This window comes from Oncorhynchus tshawytscha, linkage group LG29 (genome assembly GCF_018296145.1).
Source record: "Oncorhynchus tshawytscha isolate Ot180627B linkage group LG29, Otsh_v2.0, whole genome shotgun sequence".
Taxonomy (NCBI): Eukaryota; Metazoa; Chordata; class Actinopteri; order Salmoniformes; family Salmonidae; genus Oncorhynchus; species Oncorhynchus tshawytscha.
In genome coordinates this window covers 11098243-11114440 of record NC_056457.1, presented here as the reverse complement: position 1 = coordinate 11114440, position 16198 = coordinate 11098243, and the positions used below count along the sequence as shown (strand labels likewise).

The following is a 16198-nucleotide window of genomic DNA, read 5'->3' as shown; positions in this document are numbered from 1 at the left end:
CTTTATACAGCTCCCGAATCCTCTTGATTGTCTGGCTCTATAATGGAATACTGGTGTAGGTAATGTTGGGTACAGTACAATCTTCCACAAACATGCAAACCTGCACAGCAACTAGCATTCACCTGGCTTAATTTGTCCTGCTGTTAACGTTAAAGCAGGTGTTCAAAAGTTAAAATGGCAATGCCAGAATGTTTCCTCCACCTCTGAGGACTTCCACGAGAAGGAGTGATTTGTATTCCAATGGAGTCCCTCCCTGGTTGTGTGCATGCAGGTTAACAGTGCATGTGTGTGCTCCTACCTGGTGTAGTGTGCATTAGTAACAGCAGTGTCTGCCCTGTGGGCTGTAGCCTTCATCAAAGCCCATTGAAGGGGATGGATGGCTCATGGGGGTTTCACCAGGAAACAGAAAGACCAGCCACCAGGGTTAACAGGGCTGGGAGTTCCCCCATCACAGATCGTTTTGGGGCTAGCTACTTTTCAGGTCATAGATCTTACCATTGCTCTCTTTGTCAAAGTATTATAGGTTTCTCTATGGAGCCATGGAAGGTATGGCACAGAATGTGTGGTAAAATTGTGCATAGTACAAGGGAATACGTAGTATGACAGAAGCATTTGTGAGGAAATGTTTCCTCTAGATACTGAGGAACTAAGGTAAAATGGTGCAGTGCTTTCCTTAGGCAGACTGTGTACTGATATGAAATTCATTATTGAATGAACTCTTTCTTACAGTACAGCCTGAATTACAAAGATGGGACTGAAGAGTGGCTTCGTTGATTACTGGACACATATACTCCATAATCAGGATGACACATGTTAAAGCCACATTATTAAATCCATTGCTTTTAAAAGCCCCTATCTGGAACCTACTCTAACAAGAAATCCAGGGCGCAACTTTCACTGGGGAAGGGGGACATCTGAAATGACATTTTCATGATTGGAGTGTGATACAAACAAGGCAACGGGGTGCTTTAGAACCATGCGGACCCCTATGAGCAGTTGGGTAGGCTGTTTGGAGTGTTTATCTGACAAAAAAATGTAAAATATACATATAAATATTATGTCCCCCCCACGTATGAAAGCAAAGTTGCGCCCCTGAAGAAATCCAATGGGCATTAGTGATAGGGTAAATGACTGTAACCACTACTGTATTGTGTTCCGCTCTCTTCAAAATACCAAAAATACTTCATTTAGATTAAAAGACCTCTCTTAGGAGAAGAAAGGACTCAAAATCAATGCAGGACAGGGATTTTCACACAGATATCTTTTGATCAAATTCCTTGTGCTTTAGTACAACGCTTTAGTACAACGCTGTCACAATGTTGTCTTACCTAGCTAGAGAATGAATATTCAAGAAGTGTACATGTATTCGAGCTAGTCTAGTCCCTCTATCCTTCTTCCAGCAAAATAAACACCAAAGTCTGATAAAAGCTATTCTTTTGTTTCCTGTTTGAGAATCTACATACCGACACCATTTCTGCTTTTACGGTGGGCAGCTTCTGAGGCAGTGTTTGTTTTGTCTCCCAGTCAAGTTCCAAGCATGCATTTAGTTTCTGTAATGTTCCCTTACCAGTATAAGAGGGGTGTCGGCGTGTACGTGCGCACGTGTGCGTGTGCTGTGGGGGGGACCCTGGCTACGTTAGTAAAGTGTGGTGCACGTTTCAGAGTGCTCAGACTGAATAATGCTCCGAAATAATGAGGTGGGGAGCAAAGGACTGTAGCCCAGGGCTTTGACCGTCTCAGTGACCTGATTATGTCAGCCAATGTCAGTCGCCGATACACTACAAAAGCACAGAACATCCCATCAAATGCATCTCCATGGCGATCTGTCCCTGTGGCCCCGGCACCTTTTCCCAGACCAGGGAAACCCACACTGTCTCATTAGCCACATTTAGCATCAAGGGCTAACACAGACTCACACAAGCTGTTTACAATATGTGTGGACAAACATAGAAAAACATCTACAGTCATACACAATTATAAGTAGCCTACAATACAGTTGAAGTCGGACGGTTACATACACCTTAGCCAAATACATTTAAACTCAGTTTTTCACAATTCCTGACATTTAATCCTAGTAAAAAGTCCCTGTCTTCGGGCAGTTAGGATCACCACTTTATTTTAAGAATGTGAAATGTTAGAATAATAGTAGAGAGAACGATTTATTTCAGCTTTTATTTCTTTCATCGCGTTCCCAGTGGGTCAGAAGTTTACATACACTCAAATAGTATTTGGTAGCATTGCCTTTAAATTGTTTCACTTGGGTCAAATGTTTTGGGGAGCCTTCCACAAGCTTCCCACAATAAGTTGGGTGAATTTTGGCCCATTCCTCCTGACAGAGCTGGTGTAACTGAGTCAGGTTTGTCGGCCTCCTTGCTCACACGGGCATTTTTCAGTTCTGCCCCCAAATTGTCTATAGGATTGAGGTCAGGGCTTTGTGATGGCCACCCCAATACCTTGACTTTGTTGTCCTTAAGCCATTCTGCCACAACTTTGGAAGTATGCTTGGGGTCATTGTCCATTTGGAAGACCCATTTGCGACCAAGCTTTAACTTCCTGACTGATGTCTTGAGATGTTGCTTCAATATATCCACATCATTTTCCATCCTCATTATGCCATCTATTTTGTGAAGTGTACCAGTCCCTCCTGCAGCAAAGCATCCCCATAACATGATGCAGCCACCCTCGTGCTTCACGGTTGGGAAGGTGTTCTTTGGCTTGCAAGCCTCACCCTTTTTCCTCCAAACATAATGATGGTTGTTATGGCCAAACAGTTATATTTTTGTTTCATCAAACCAGAGGACATTTCTCCAAAAAGTACGATCTTTGTCCCCATGTGCAGTTGCAAACCGTAGTCTAGCTTTTTTTATGGTGGTTTTGGAGCAGTGGCTTTTTCCTTGCTGAGCAGCCTTTCAGATTAGGTCGATATAGGACTCGTTTTACTGTGGATATAGATACTTTTGTACCTGTTTCCTCCAGCATCTTCACAAGGTCCATTGCCGTTGTCCATTGCCGTTGATTGATTTGCACTTTTCGTACCAAAGTACGTTAATCTCTAGGAGACAGAACGCGTCTCCTTCCTGAGCAGTATGACGGCTGCGTGGTCCCATGGTGTTTATACTTGTGTACTATTGTTTGCACAGATGAACGTGGTACCTTCAGGCGTTTGGAAATTGCTCCCAAGGATGAACCAGACTTGTGGAGGTCTACAACTTTTTTTCTGAGGTCTTTTCTGATTTCTTTTGATTTTCCCAAGATGTCAAGCAAAGAAGCACTGAGTTTGAAAGTAGGCCTTGAAATACATCCACAGGTACACCTCCAATTGACTCAAATGATGTCAATTAGCCTATCAGAAGCTTCTAAAGCCATGACATAATTATCTGGAATTTTCCTAGCTGTTTAAAGGCACAGTCAACTTAGTGTATGTAAACCTCTGACCTACTGCAATTGTGATACAGTGAATTATAAGTGAAATAATCTGTCTGTAAAGAATTGCTGGAAAAATTACTTGTGTCATGCACACAGTAGATGTCCTAACCGACTTGTCGAAACTATAGTTTGTTAACAAGAAATTTGTGGAGTGGTTGAAAACCGAGTTTTAATGACTCCAACCTAAGTGTATGTAAACGTCTGACCTCAACTGTATGTGCATTGCTCTGTCATGAGCATGTTGACAAAATCATCCCTGTACAGCAATTCTTACTCCTTACAGAATTCCTACACAAACAAGCATGGAATTAGGTCCGTCTTATCATAAAACCACAAAAGGTATTCGCCGGGCCGTGGTTTTAATTGAGTGATAAACAGGATAGCGGGAGGAGGGCGGAGAGCGAGGGATGAAATAGGGGTTAAGGTAAATAACTGGCTGGCGTGAAAGGGCACATTGTCCACGCGATCTTCTTTTAATATGCGCCGTGTGCACCTGCGATAAGATGATTCATTAGATAGGGCCCCACTCTGACAAGCGTCATCGTTCAAGCCTCTGGCTACTGATGGAACAATTCTGCAGCCACCCTGTAAATATGACAAGGTCAGCGTTTTACTGCGACGGGTGCATGCGGATAAGAGGAGGAAGGGCTTTGTTTATTCCCAAAAAGCTTAACATATGGCAGGATGGCTGCCGCGGAGCAACGCCACATAACACACAGCTAAGAAAGAAAGAAAGAAACCCCCAAACAAGATTACTACATATGAAAATGAAATATTGAGACCATCCAGTCTTTGGAATTGTGTGTTGTGTGTATTTAGTTAGTGGAAAGTGTTTTCTAAGACTGGTACAGTGTAACATTGACTGAAGAACATGGAAAATACAGTGAAACCATCATTATGTGATGTGATCTTCCCCCACTATAACTTTCGCATTTCATTTACAAGTAGTTCTAGTCAGGTCTAATGAACACTGTGAAACCTCTAGGATACCTCTTTTGATATTACGACTGGTAAAGATCACTAACCTGTCCTTGTGCATTAGTGACCAGTTGCCCCGTGACTCCAGCTTGCAGGTTGGAGAGGGTGTTGCCAAAGACCTGGGATCCGGCCATAGAGCCCATAGCTGCTGCTGCTGCCGCCACCGCAGCCTGGCTGGCCAGAGGGTTCAACTGCAGGGACAGAATCATACCGTTAATGACGGTTACCGTTTGGTTATAAATTAGAACCAGTGATCAGTGTTCTCCAAGTGTTACTGTAAGTAAACAAACATGGGAGACAGTGGAGGATGAGGAAAGTGAAGTAGCTTGACAGAATATAGGTGCTGATGCTTTGTTACTAAAGTAGTACTGTGAGGTATATGACCAGTAGTCCATCATCCAGCCCTTAGAAGCGTGTGCCCAGAAGAGAGCCGGGGTGGGGTCCGGGAGGGCAGGGACAGGGTGGGGTCCGGGAGGACAGGGTGGGTTCCGGGAGGGCAGGGACAGGGTGGGGTCAGGGAGGGCAGGGACAGGGTGGGGTCAGGGAGGGCAGGGACAGGGTGGGGTCCGGGAGGGCAGGGACAGGGTGGGGTCCGGGAGGGCAGGGACAGGGTGGGGTCCGGGAGGGCAGGGACAGGGTGGGGTCCGGGAGGGCAGGGACAGGGTGGGGTCCGGGAGGGCAGGGACAGGGTGGGGTCCGGGAGGGCAGGGACAGGGTGGGGCCCGGGAGGGCAGGGACAGGGTGGGGTCCGGGAGGGCACAAAGAGGGGGTGGGCCAGTTAATAAGTGCCCATTTTACCAGTCTAAGGGCTTCCTGTGGCCCTCGGGCCCCCCCAGGGCCCTGCAGCATCTCTGCAGAGGCCGGACAGCACCAGACCATGACGGTTTAACGACAGAAGGAGCCATGGTAGCGATGCATCATTGTATCCTCAACCACCTCAACACGCTCCCACTCTGAATCAACCTGCCACCATACCGCGCCACCACACTGCTCCTTTCCAGGGTTTAAAAAAATGACCGCGTTTACCCTGGCTGTAATGGACTCATCTGGAACTGGTGGACAGGCCAAGTGATTGTAAAGGACGTCTCCCGTGTGGGCAGAGCCTGTGGAGCTCCAGCCTCGTAGGAGCATGAGATCACCCAGATAAATCAAGCTAACCACTTATTAAAGGGTGAAAATGCACTGCTGATTTGGTTGTAGTGCAGCAGAGCAGAGCCTTATTAGGTTGAGTAAGGGGGGAAAAAATAGAGGAGATCGTCCAATGACTCAAGAGAATAGAGAAATAATACAAATACTGTTTAGGCTGTGAATAACTATTCCTGGTTGGCAATAATGTTATGCAGAGGGCTAATACATATTCAAAGATGGTTGGAGAAAATATTGAACAGACCAATAGCACCTTAAAGGGGCAATCTGGAATTCAAACAAAAACAAAGCCATCACCACACCACTTTTTGGTAAACAGCTGAGGGATGTGGGGGCGGGAGAAATGTAATCACTCAAATGAATATATAGCCTTTATATATATCACGCCGAGTAGACAATGTTACAGTCATGCGAAAACATCATTGATACGTAGATAGATAACTTAGAGAGTCATGGAAATATATTATCATTCCGATAGTTCTGGACAATATCAAAATCTACTCCAGCAAAGGCACAAATTCCACTCATTTTTCTATCCACACAATCGCTCTCCGGGGATTTGATCTTTGTTAAACTGAGACCGTTCAGTTGCCATTCATCTTTTATTGTTCCCCATCACCATGTGTTATTACGCTTTCTGAAATCAAATGACGGAGAGAAAAAAAATGCCACAGAACCGATCAATACTTTTTCATTGACAGTAAAGGTTAAGCACATTAAGAATGACACTGCATTTGTCTTATGGAATCATATTTCATGTTGGTGGCCTCAAATTGGCCATGATTGATATTGCGTCCCCTAGTCTGAAAGTCATCCGTTTTTTTTCCCTTTCTCTCCAGATAATCACAGGTATTTTCTTTCTTATGTGCCCATGCCCCGTTCGTCCTTCTGAGCAACCTCAGTAGGAAACGTTAAGAAGAAATGTCTTTCCACTTTAGTTATTTACCTTTTACAGCACATTGGAGAGTTCATTCAAGCTTTTCCTCGTCATTGGCTACTTGACATCTGTCATCATCTACACACGATAAAACATTTGCACATCATTTCCATATGTCTTTGGAGGGTTATAACTTTTGACAATTTGATTTGTTCTCCCATGATCTTGTTCCAATCAGAGGCTCATAATTTACAATTAATTTCCTCTACGGAGGGTAGTAAAAAGGCCAGAGGAACAAAACAGAGGAGGAAGCATATATTTCATTACTTGACATTCAGTAATCGTTTTGAAAACATGTCACTCTTCAGTGAAATGGATGCCCTGAAGGACTCGTGTCATTTTGGATCTCCATTTTTGCGATGATATCTACCGACTTCTAACCTTCTAAACTTATCTCATTCATTTTTGATCATATTGAAGCTCATGTCAATGGAGATAGCAATAGTTTGTTGATTTTTACATCTCATGGAATCAGCGGGAGTTCAAGATAAACAGGATCAAAATAACCTGGCTACCCCATGGAGTGGTAAGATGCCTTCATGCCAAAACGTCTTTGGAGTGAGATTGGTACCTAGACAAACTGATAGTGTGTCTAGACTCCTTTTTTTTAAGGATAAAGTATGCAGTGTCACTTAGCCTTTTTAGCATGACATTGTCAAATCAAATCAAATCAAAGTTGATTTGTCACGTGCGCCGAATACAACAGGTTTTACAGTGAAATGCTTACTTACAGGCTCTAACCAATAGTGCAAAAAAAGGTATTAGGTGAATAGTAATAGTGAGAGTGAGATATACAGTAGATATAAGGGTTGTCCTCCTCGCAATTCACATGCAAGTTCACACAATGACCTGTATTTTTGTCATATTTTCATAATATCAGACAAACTAAAACAGCTCCAGGAGAGTGTGACCAGACCCCCCTAGTGCACTTCTTTTGACCAGGGCCCATAGGGAATCCCATGGCTGATTTCCATATATGTAGTGGGGGAATGGAGAGAGTCAGACAGAACCTTATATCCTGCTTCCTGCTGGAGGAGCAGAGCTGGATTTGAGGGAGGGGCTTATCTGGGCCAAATCTTCAAATGACTACATGTATTGGTGAGAAAGTGGTGGGAAAGGGTCACCTGGGGATATCAGTTAGTCAGCCAGGGATTGCATTAAGAGGTAATCCTCCCTCCATTTCTGAGTGGAGCCGCTCTCTCTCCTCTGCTGAGGGGGGGGGGGAAGTGAGAGGTGATACAATGGCCAAGCCCAGGTGAGACAGAGAGGATTTGGTTATGTTATCGTTTAAATATCAGGCCCTTAGGCGTTTTGGTTATGCTGGGTCTGATAAAGAGGATTTCCTCATGTAACTGGGTTGATGATGTGTATTTGGTAATCCCATGGGGTGATGTGCTAGCCTGATAGAGGCACAGTGGAGAGGAGGAGGATGTAGAGAGGGGTGTCTACACAACAGCAGAGCAGAGCAGAGCCAGGCTTCATGTGGAGGCGGAGAGGTCTAGATCAGTAAACAGACAACGGTATCAGCTCTGACAGAGTCACTTGACTTCCTGATGTAGTTGGCGTCCAATCAAAATCAAATGGAATCAATAATGTATTGGTCACGTACACATATTTTGCAGATGTTGTCGCGGGTGCAGCGAAATGCTTATGATCCTAGCTCCAGCAGTGCAGTAAAACTTAACAATACAAAACAATACACGCAAATCCCCCCAAAAAAATAAAAAGAAAGGAATGAACAAATATAGAAATATTAGAACCAACAATGTCAGAATCCGGAATATAAAATGATGGTGTGTACAGACAGTATGGACAGTATACAAATAGAAAAAGTGTGTACAGAAGTAGTTATATAGGATGAGCCTTGACTTGAATGCAATGTATACATATAAAGTGTGGAAAAGAGTATGTAAACATTATTAAAGTGACCAGTGTTCAATGACTATGTGGGCAGGGCAGCAGTCTCTGAGGTGCAAGGTAGAGTACCAGGTGGTAGCCGGCTAGAACAGTAACTAAGGTTCAGGGCAGGGTACTGAGTGTAGGTGATGGAAGCTGTTTCTCAGTCGCGGGGCGGCAGGGTAGCCTAGTGGTTAGAGCATTGGACTAGTAACCGAAAGGTTGCAAGTTCAAATCCCTGAGCTGACAACGTACAAAATCTGTCGTTCTGCCCCTGAACTGAAAAGTTAACCCACTGTTCCTAGGCCGTCATTGAAAATAAGAATTTGTTCTTAACTGACTTGCCTAGTAAAATAAAGGTAAAAAAAAAAGTATAGTGCTGTAGATGTCATGGAGGGCAGGCAGTGTGCCCCCGTTGATGCGTTGGGCTGACCACACCACCCTCTGGGGAGCCCTGTGGCTGTGGACGGGGCAGTTGCCGTACCAGGTAGTGATACAGCCCGACAGGATGCTCTCAATGTTGCATCTGAGGTTGAAGAGGCACTGTTTGGCTTTCTTCAACACACTGTCTGCGTGGATGTACCATTTCAGATAATCAGTGACGTGCACGCTGAGGAACTTGAAGCTTTTCACCCTCTCCACTGCAGCCTCGCCGATGTGCTGTCTCCTGTAATCCATGATCAGCTCCTTCATTTTGCTGATGTTGAGGATATTTTCCTGGCACCACTCCGTCAGGGCCCTCACCTCCTCCCTGTAGGCTGTCTCGTCGTTTTTGGTAACCAGTCCTACCACTGCTGTATTCGTCTGCAAACATGATCATTAAGTTGGAGACGTGCGTGGCCATGCAGTCATGGATGAACAGGGAGTACAGGAGGGGGCTGAGCACGCACCCTTGTGGGGCCCCAGTGTTGAGGATCAGTGTTGTTTCCTACTTCCACCACCTGGGGTCAGCCCGTCAGGAAGTCCAGAACCCAGTTGCACAGGCTGAGGTTTAGACCCAGGGCCCCGAGCTGTGTCGTTGTCAGTGTGTGTTGTGTGAGTAAATTTCCCACCCGGTGTGTGTTTGTGTGTGTGTGAGTAAATTTCCCACCCGGTGTGTGTTTGTGTGTGTGTGTGTGTGTGATACTCTTGTGCTTTGAAACTATGGTGCTATGTCCTGTGTAGCTACAGTGTATAAGTGGGCAGCTGAACAACTGTTTGTGGTAGTATTATTGTGTTTGATATCCCTCTGCTATTCAGAGGCTGTTATTCTAGTAAATCCAGGTAAAACGAGAGCGCCAACTGGGCTGTAGCCTAGGATCTTGTATTGGGTAATATGGCTAGCAGTTTGAGGGAGAGCCAGGCATAAGGAGGGGGGATAGCGGTGTTTGACACCTAAACAGGTGATTTTCCGCCACAGTGCTTCCTCTCAACAGCACAACAGGAGGCAGAAAATGACAGACCTGGCCCAGCATTTGTGTTGATTGCGTGTGTTGCAGGAGATAAATAGTGATCTTCCCGTTTGCAGGGCCGCCATGTAAACCATTGTGTTCCAGACTTTTCATTCTCCCGTCAATAGGTTGGTGAATCGTGTGGTTATGGAGTGTTATGGATCTCACTAGTCGCTCACCGTGGCTGTATCGTTGCCAATAACACACAAACAGGAGCCCCAGGAGCCTGATAATGACATTAAATAATTGCATAAATACATATTCTGGAGTCACCAGGGAGTACTGCGTCTTCTGATGCTGTGTAATGTAAAGTCAGGTTCACTGTAGGACCAAACACCAGTTTGAGACACACAGCAGGTTATCCTCAGTGGACCACCAGCCACAGATGTTTCCAGTCGCTACTACTTACCATCAGTCTCTATAAGCCTTATTCATCATATTAACGGTATACGTACTGTACAGTACATGGAGTAGGGGTCAGTATAGAGAAAACAAGGTCCTCGATTCGAGGTAGGTCATTCTTTGATGAAACAGTCACGTTGTTAAAAAAAAACATGTTTTTCGCCATGGGCAAAAGTTGAGGACTATTACTATTATGCTCTATTATGCTCACTGTTGTTGCCTGTGCTGTTGCCATTTGACCATGAGGGTCACCCGGGGGCAGTAACCCGTGTAATCTCTGGAATAGGAGAGAAAATAGGCTCTCTGTGCGCGTGGAGAAACCCCCTTTGGAAACTAAAGTGTTTGACACAAACTAACTGGAGTTTATTCTGGGCTGGCTCTTCTTATGTGCCTGTTTTTAAGTTAATAACTTTTTCCCCCCCAGGGGACACAACGGGACAGAACGCAGCAGAGGTAATGGGTATCAACCGGGGCCAGACAACAAAAAGGAAGCATCTCACAATAATTTTGCAAAACATAATTATCTGTTTGTTTTGCAGCGATATGTATTGGAACAGGAGAACAGAGTGTTCTAGCATTACCAACGAGCTTGGAACAACATCCATTATAGTCCTCAGTTCTCCTAGCTCCTTATAAGGTCATTATCAGAGAGCATTTAGCTGGACCAAACGGGACCAAACCACCTAAGAGTGGACAATTACGGTAGGATGAAAATAGTGGAATTGCATACTCAGCATATGTAATGGACAAACAAACCTGTACGTGAGAGCACAGTATATCTGACCAGTATTGAAAATAATGTACTTCAGCTTGTCTGAGAGGGTCCTCATGTAGTAATGGGGTTGATAGCACTAGAAGGAAGCCTGGCAAAGTAATGCTATTGAATGCAGCCAGATACACATAGTCCATCTGTCAAAGTAGCACATCCATCTTAAGCCCTTCGGTCATACTCGTCATCACTCAGCCAAAAGTATGGCAAAGTGAACCAAACAGGGAAAATGAACAATCAATAGCGTTATCGCTTCTGGATGAGAGGAACGGGCGTCTATCTCAGGAGGAAAAACAAAGAAGTTTCCCATCCCTCGCTCCATTTTTCCCAGCCCCACCTCGCACATCCCTCCATCCCTCTCTTCTTTCCCCACTCCTGAGTGAATGTAATCAGCTGTGACATGAGAAAGCACGCTCTCTGTCTGCCAGTCCTCTGCTGGGCCTATCTTCCCCAAACAGCTCCCCTCCTTGCCCCAACCTCCTTCCCCTCGCATCCGCCACTAGGCTCATGTACATCAAAATGCCATTAGGCCCTCCCAAACACCTCTAGTCCCTGGGTTGGCTGGGGTGACTGAGGCTCACACACTGCTCCTTCACTCTAGGTCCTCAGAGCTCCTTCTGGGCCACCGATGGGCCTCTGTTACCACTCTACTTATGGGCCATTGTCACAAATCAACATTGGAAAGGACATTGAACATTGACGATGAGGGAAGAGAAAGCTAGAAAGGCGTACAGAACGCCAGGGACAGTAAACGCCATGACAATACAACACCACAAGACAACAGTAGCCATACGGACCATTCTACTGGCAGTGGACCAGAGACGGGTGGGAGTGGGGAGTGGTGCTTGCTAACGGAGTGATGTCATCCTATCCCAGCAGTCCGACAACTAGTTAACAGAGGGTGGTTGGGCTGATCAAATAAGATGTATTAACTCCAGGTAATAGACATCCTTAGTTGGCGGGGAGAATGGCCATATTTAATGAACTGAATGAGGCAGAATGCAAATGAAGGAAGAGCAGAGTCGTGAAAAGGTTGGGGCTAACTATAAAGGGATGATTGAGTGCAGGAGAGTAGCCGCCAATCTCCTCTCTCGCTAGCCTCGTGTGAAATGAGCAACGGCTTGAATCATGAAGTAAAACCTGTTCTCGCCCACGTGTTGATAATTGTGGGGCTTGAGAGATCACAACGGGGACTATAATGTTCAATTTCCTCTGTTCAGAGGGGCCACAGACTGTGTGGCTACAACATGTACCATATAACGACCCTTTCATTCTAATTCCTCCCACCGCTTGAGGAATGGTCCATAGTATTAGTATTTTTTCCCAGGTGTGTTACATTTACAGCCACTGGCTATGTGATGAAGTACTATTCGTGGAAATTCGCTGACCATTCCGGTTTCACGAAGTGACATTTGGTGCAGTTATTTCCGTATGGTTGTAAAGTTGAGAAACATGAGTTTTGTTGTTGTTGTTGTTTAAAGCCACCTTTCCTCTCCTGCTGCAGATGTGAAAGGGCAGAGAGAGTATTACTCTGGCTGAGAGTGTGAAGTGGAGGCATTGCGTTCCTGGTCTGTGCTACTTCTCAGTTTACCACAAAAGTAAGTGAAAAATGAAACATCCGGTCAAAAATGCACTGAATAACAAAACCAGATATTCACATGGTAAATCACTAGGGGCTGGTTTTTCGGACACAGACTAAGCAGTCCTAGACTTAAAAGCATTCTCAATGGAGACTCTTCATATTAGGAAGTGCTTTTTAGTCTGCAACCAGGCTTTACTGTCCGGAAAACAACCCCTGGAGAGGAATGAAATTATGTTGGGCGTGCATTCAACCATTTCTGTCCAAAAAGTTAAGGAACAGCAATCACCTAACAAGATTAAACAAAATGTATTGCTTAACTTTGGCAATTTTTTATGACATGATCACAGTAACCTCCATTATTTTTCATTTGGCGTAGAAATGCCATCTCTTTTCACATTGCTGTTGTTTGACATATAAATATAGCATTTGAATGACTTTAATATCCTCCTAATCAATGACCGGTGATCTTTCCATGTCCTCAATTCAATATAGAAAGGGTCATCCATGATCCGGCTTTATAAACACAATAAAGGTAAATGATTACTCCCTCTCTGTGGTGTCCAACAACACAGCCTATAATGAAGAGAAATGAGGGAGATTGAGGGGGAGGCCTGTCACGTGTCATTGGTCGACTCTGAGTCCAGAGATTAATCACAAGAGAGGCGCTCCATGGCCGAGACGTGGTCACCCCAGATCAATAAACCCCACCGCTTACACACTCACACACACACACACACACACACACACACACACGGAGACACACACGGAGACAGACACACGCACACTCTCACACATGCACGTTTCAGTTTTTCTCAAACGCGTACAAGCAATTTTTTTGGAACAATGTTGTTGATTTTCAAAACAGAGTCGGCAAGACACAGAACTCTGTGGCTTTTTGCAAAACAGTAAGTTGCCTTCTCAAAACATTAATACATTCATCAAGACCATATTACACCGTCAAAATTGCAAATAGACTCATCAAAAGAACACGACTGCCTGCAAAAAGATTAACACAGCCACATTTACTGTATGTCTTGAGTCCAAGCAGACAAAACAGAAATTTAGTATTTTAAAAATCCCAGTAGATGAATACATTTTCTTGGCTGTTAGTAAAGTACAACTATCCAAAGTTTGCAGAATTATGGGCAATTACTCTCCTTTTATGAATATTTCACCAAACAATTTCATACACATCAAATCAAATATTATCCCTGATTGCATTTTTTTTTGCTAAACATAAGTACATTGTGTGCAGGATTCATTCATCAGTATCATCACAATCCAATTCCCTGTATTCTGTCACACTATCCACAATAGAAAGACGGAAAGGTGAATACAATGGAGGAACACAACTGATATGAATGTATAGGCCTCAATCCACTCTAATGCAAAGCTATATAATGGAAGGCCACAGTGTCGAAGAAAAACGAACCCACCCAACTTCCTTCTCTGCTTGTCTGCAATATTGTAAAAAAAAATCTGAACAATTAGACGGTCTCCACGGCCTAGATCCTTCCATATATTGTATTTGCATGTTGTGACACTGATGGGGTGATTTATAATGTTGTGCACTAGTATTTACTGATGGCTGGAAACAGTGAACACAATTGTACACATTTCTCTTCTGATGAAAACAATGCGTTGTATTCTGTGAACAGAACCTTTAACGGTGAATGTTGAATTCACCGATGACATTTGGATTGAACGTTTCGCAAAAGGTGGTCAAAGATATGCAAGTCAGGTACCAAGGCAAGAAAACGATCAGATGTTCCATAAACGTTTTTGAGCATTTGAGCATAGCTGTTCGGCCATAAGATCGTTTCAACACAGATCTCAAAAATTGCTTGAGGAAAAACTAAGCAGAAGATCACCCACCTGGACAAATCCATGATGGAGCTTCCCTTTCCTGTATTCCAATGGTGTATCAGCAGTTTAGAGTACAGCTATTGAGTGCCCCCATTAAGCCTGAATTAGATCATCTAACTCCAACATAACATGCAAATAAAACATTTTCTGGTCATATTTAGCTCTGACTTTTGACTTGGTCTTAGCATGATGCCATAATGTAATAACATTCAATTAAAATAGGAGGCTCTTTGCGATGCTGCTGCTGTGCGATGCGGCTGTTTTCCTTGTGTGAGCCCGGTGCTCTGTTTGCGGTCACTAATGGGCATCAGAAATTACAGGCGGCAGAATCGCGCCCTGCGGGAGGATTGGCCTCCTCAGTGGAGCAGAGCACTTAGAACGTAGCCTGTGTCTGGGAGCCCACTGGAGGGGGGACTCAATGTCACGGCTTACCCTCATAATTAAAGAAACCCTATTCTGTATCCACTGTTAAGTGAGCCTTGGCTCAGCTCCCCATCTCCAAGGCTCAACTGTGTGTTGCACCCAATGTGAGCGTGGGCTGATCTGGGCACCAAGTCTGTCTACTGGCCGTCTGCTCTGGGCTGGTAGCCTCCTCTCTTCAGCCTCCTCTACTCTACTCCTCTACTCTCTACTCAGTGGGAGAGGAAGGCTGGCTGGGGAAAAGGAACAAGCACCAAAACACAGATGGGAAGCAGCAAATAGGTGAGCATGTCGCTGTACATAGTAACAGAGTGCTGTGTAAAGAAAACCTGCTCGCAGTGGTGGAAAAAGTCCCTAATTGTCATATTTGAGTCAAATTAAAAGTGAAAGTCACCCAGTAAAACTTGAGTAAAAGTCTAAAAGTAAATATAATTGCTCAAATATACTTAACTATCAAAAGTAAAAGTATAAATCATTTCAAATTCCTAATTTTGAACCAGAATAATAAATAGTTTCTTGTTTTTTAAATTTACGGATCGCCAGGGGCAAAGCATGTACACTACATGATCAAACGTATGTGGACACCTGCTCGTTGAACATCTCATTCCAAAATCATGGACATTAATATGGAATATGTCCCCCTTTTGCTGCTATAACAGCCTCCACTCTTCTGGGAAGGCTTTCCACTAGATGTTGGAACATTGCTGCGGGACTTGCTTCCATTCAGCAACAAGAGCATTAGTGCGGTTGGGCACTGATGTTGGGCGATAAGGCCTGGCTCGCAATCGATGTTCCAATTCATCCCAAAGGTCTTCAATCGAGTTGAGGTCAGGGCTCTGTGCAGGCCAGTCAAGTTCTTCCACATCGATCTTGACAAACCACTTCTGTATGGACCTCGCTTTGTGCATGGGGGCATTGTCATACTGAAAGAGGAAAGGGCCTCTTTGGAAGCACAGGATTGTCTAGAATGTCATTGTATGCTGTAGAGTTAAGATTTCCCTTCAATGGAATTAAGAGGCCTAGCCCGAACCATGAAAAACAGCCCCAGACCATTATTTCTCCTCCACCAAACGTTACAGTTGGCACTATGCATTCGAGCAGGTAGCGTTCTCCTGACATCTGCCAAACCCAGATTAATCGGTCAGACTGCCAGATGGTGAAGCGTGATTCATCACTCCAGAGAACACGTTTCCACTGCTCCGGAGTCCAATGGAGGCTAACTTTACACCACTCCAGCTGACTCTTGGCATTGCGTATGGTGATCTTAGGCTTGTGTGCGGCTGCTCTGCCATGGAAACCAATTTCATGGAGCTCCTGACGAACAGTTATTGTGCTGAAGTGCTTCC

At 44.6% G+C, this 16198-nt stretch overlaps 1 protein-coding gene across 1 annotated transcript in view; it reads right to left on the bottom strand.

Moving 5' to 3' along the window:
* pou6f2 (POU class 6 homeobox 2) overlaps nt 1-16198 on the bottom strand; it is an 89908-nt gene that overhangs the window by 17961 nt on the left and 55749 nt on the right. The window contains exon 5 of the mRNA XM_042308911.1: nt 4452-4595. Within this exon, the coding sequence (XP_042164845.1) occupies nt 4452-4595 (144 nt within the window). The remainder of the gene's footprint in view (nt 1-4451; nt 4596-16198) is intronic.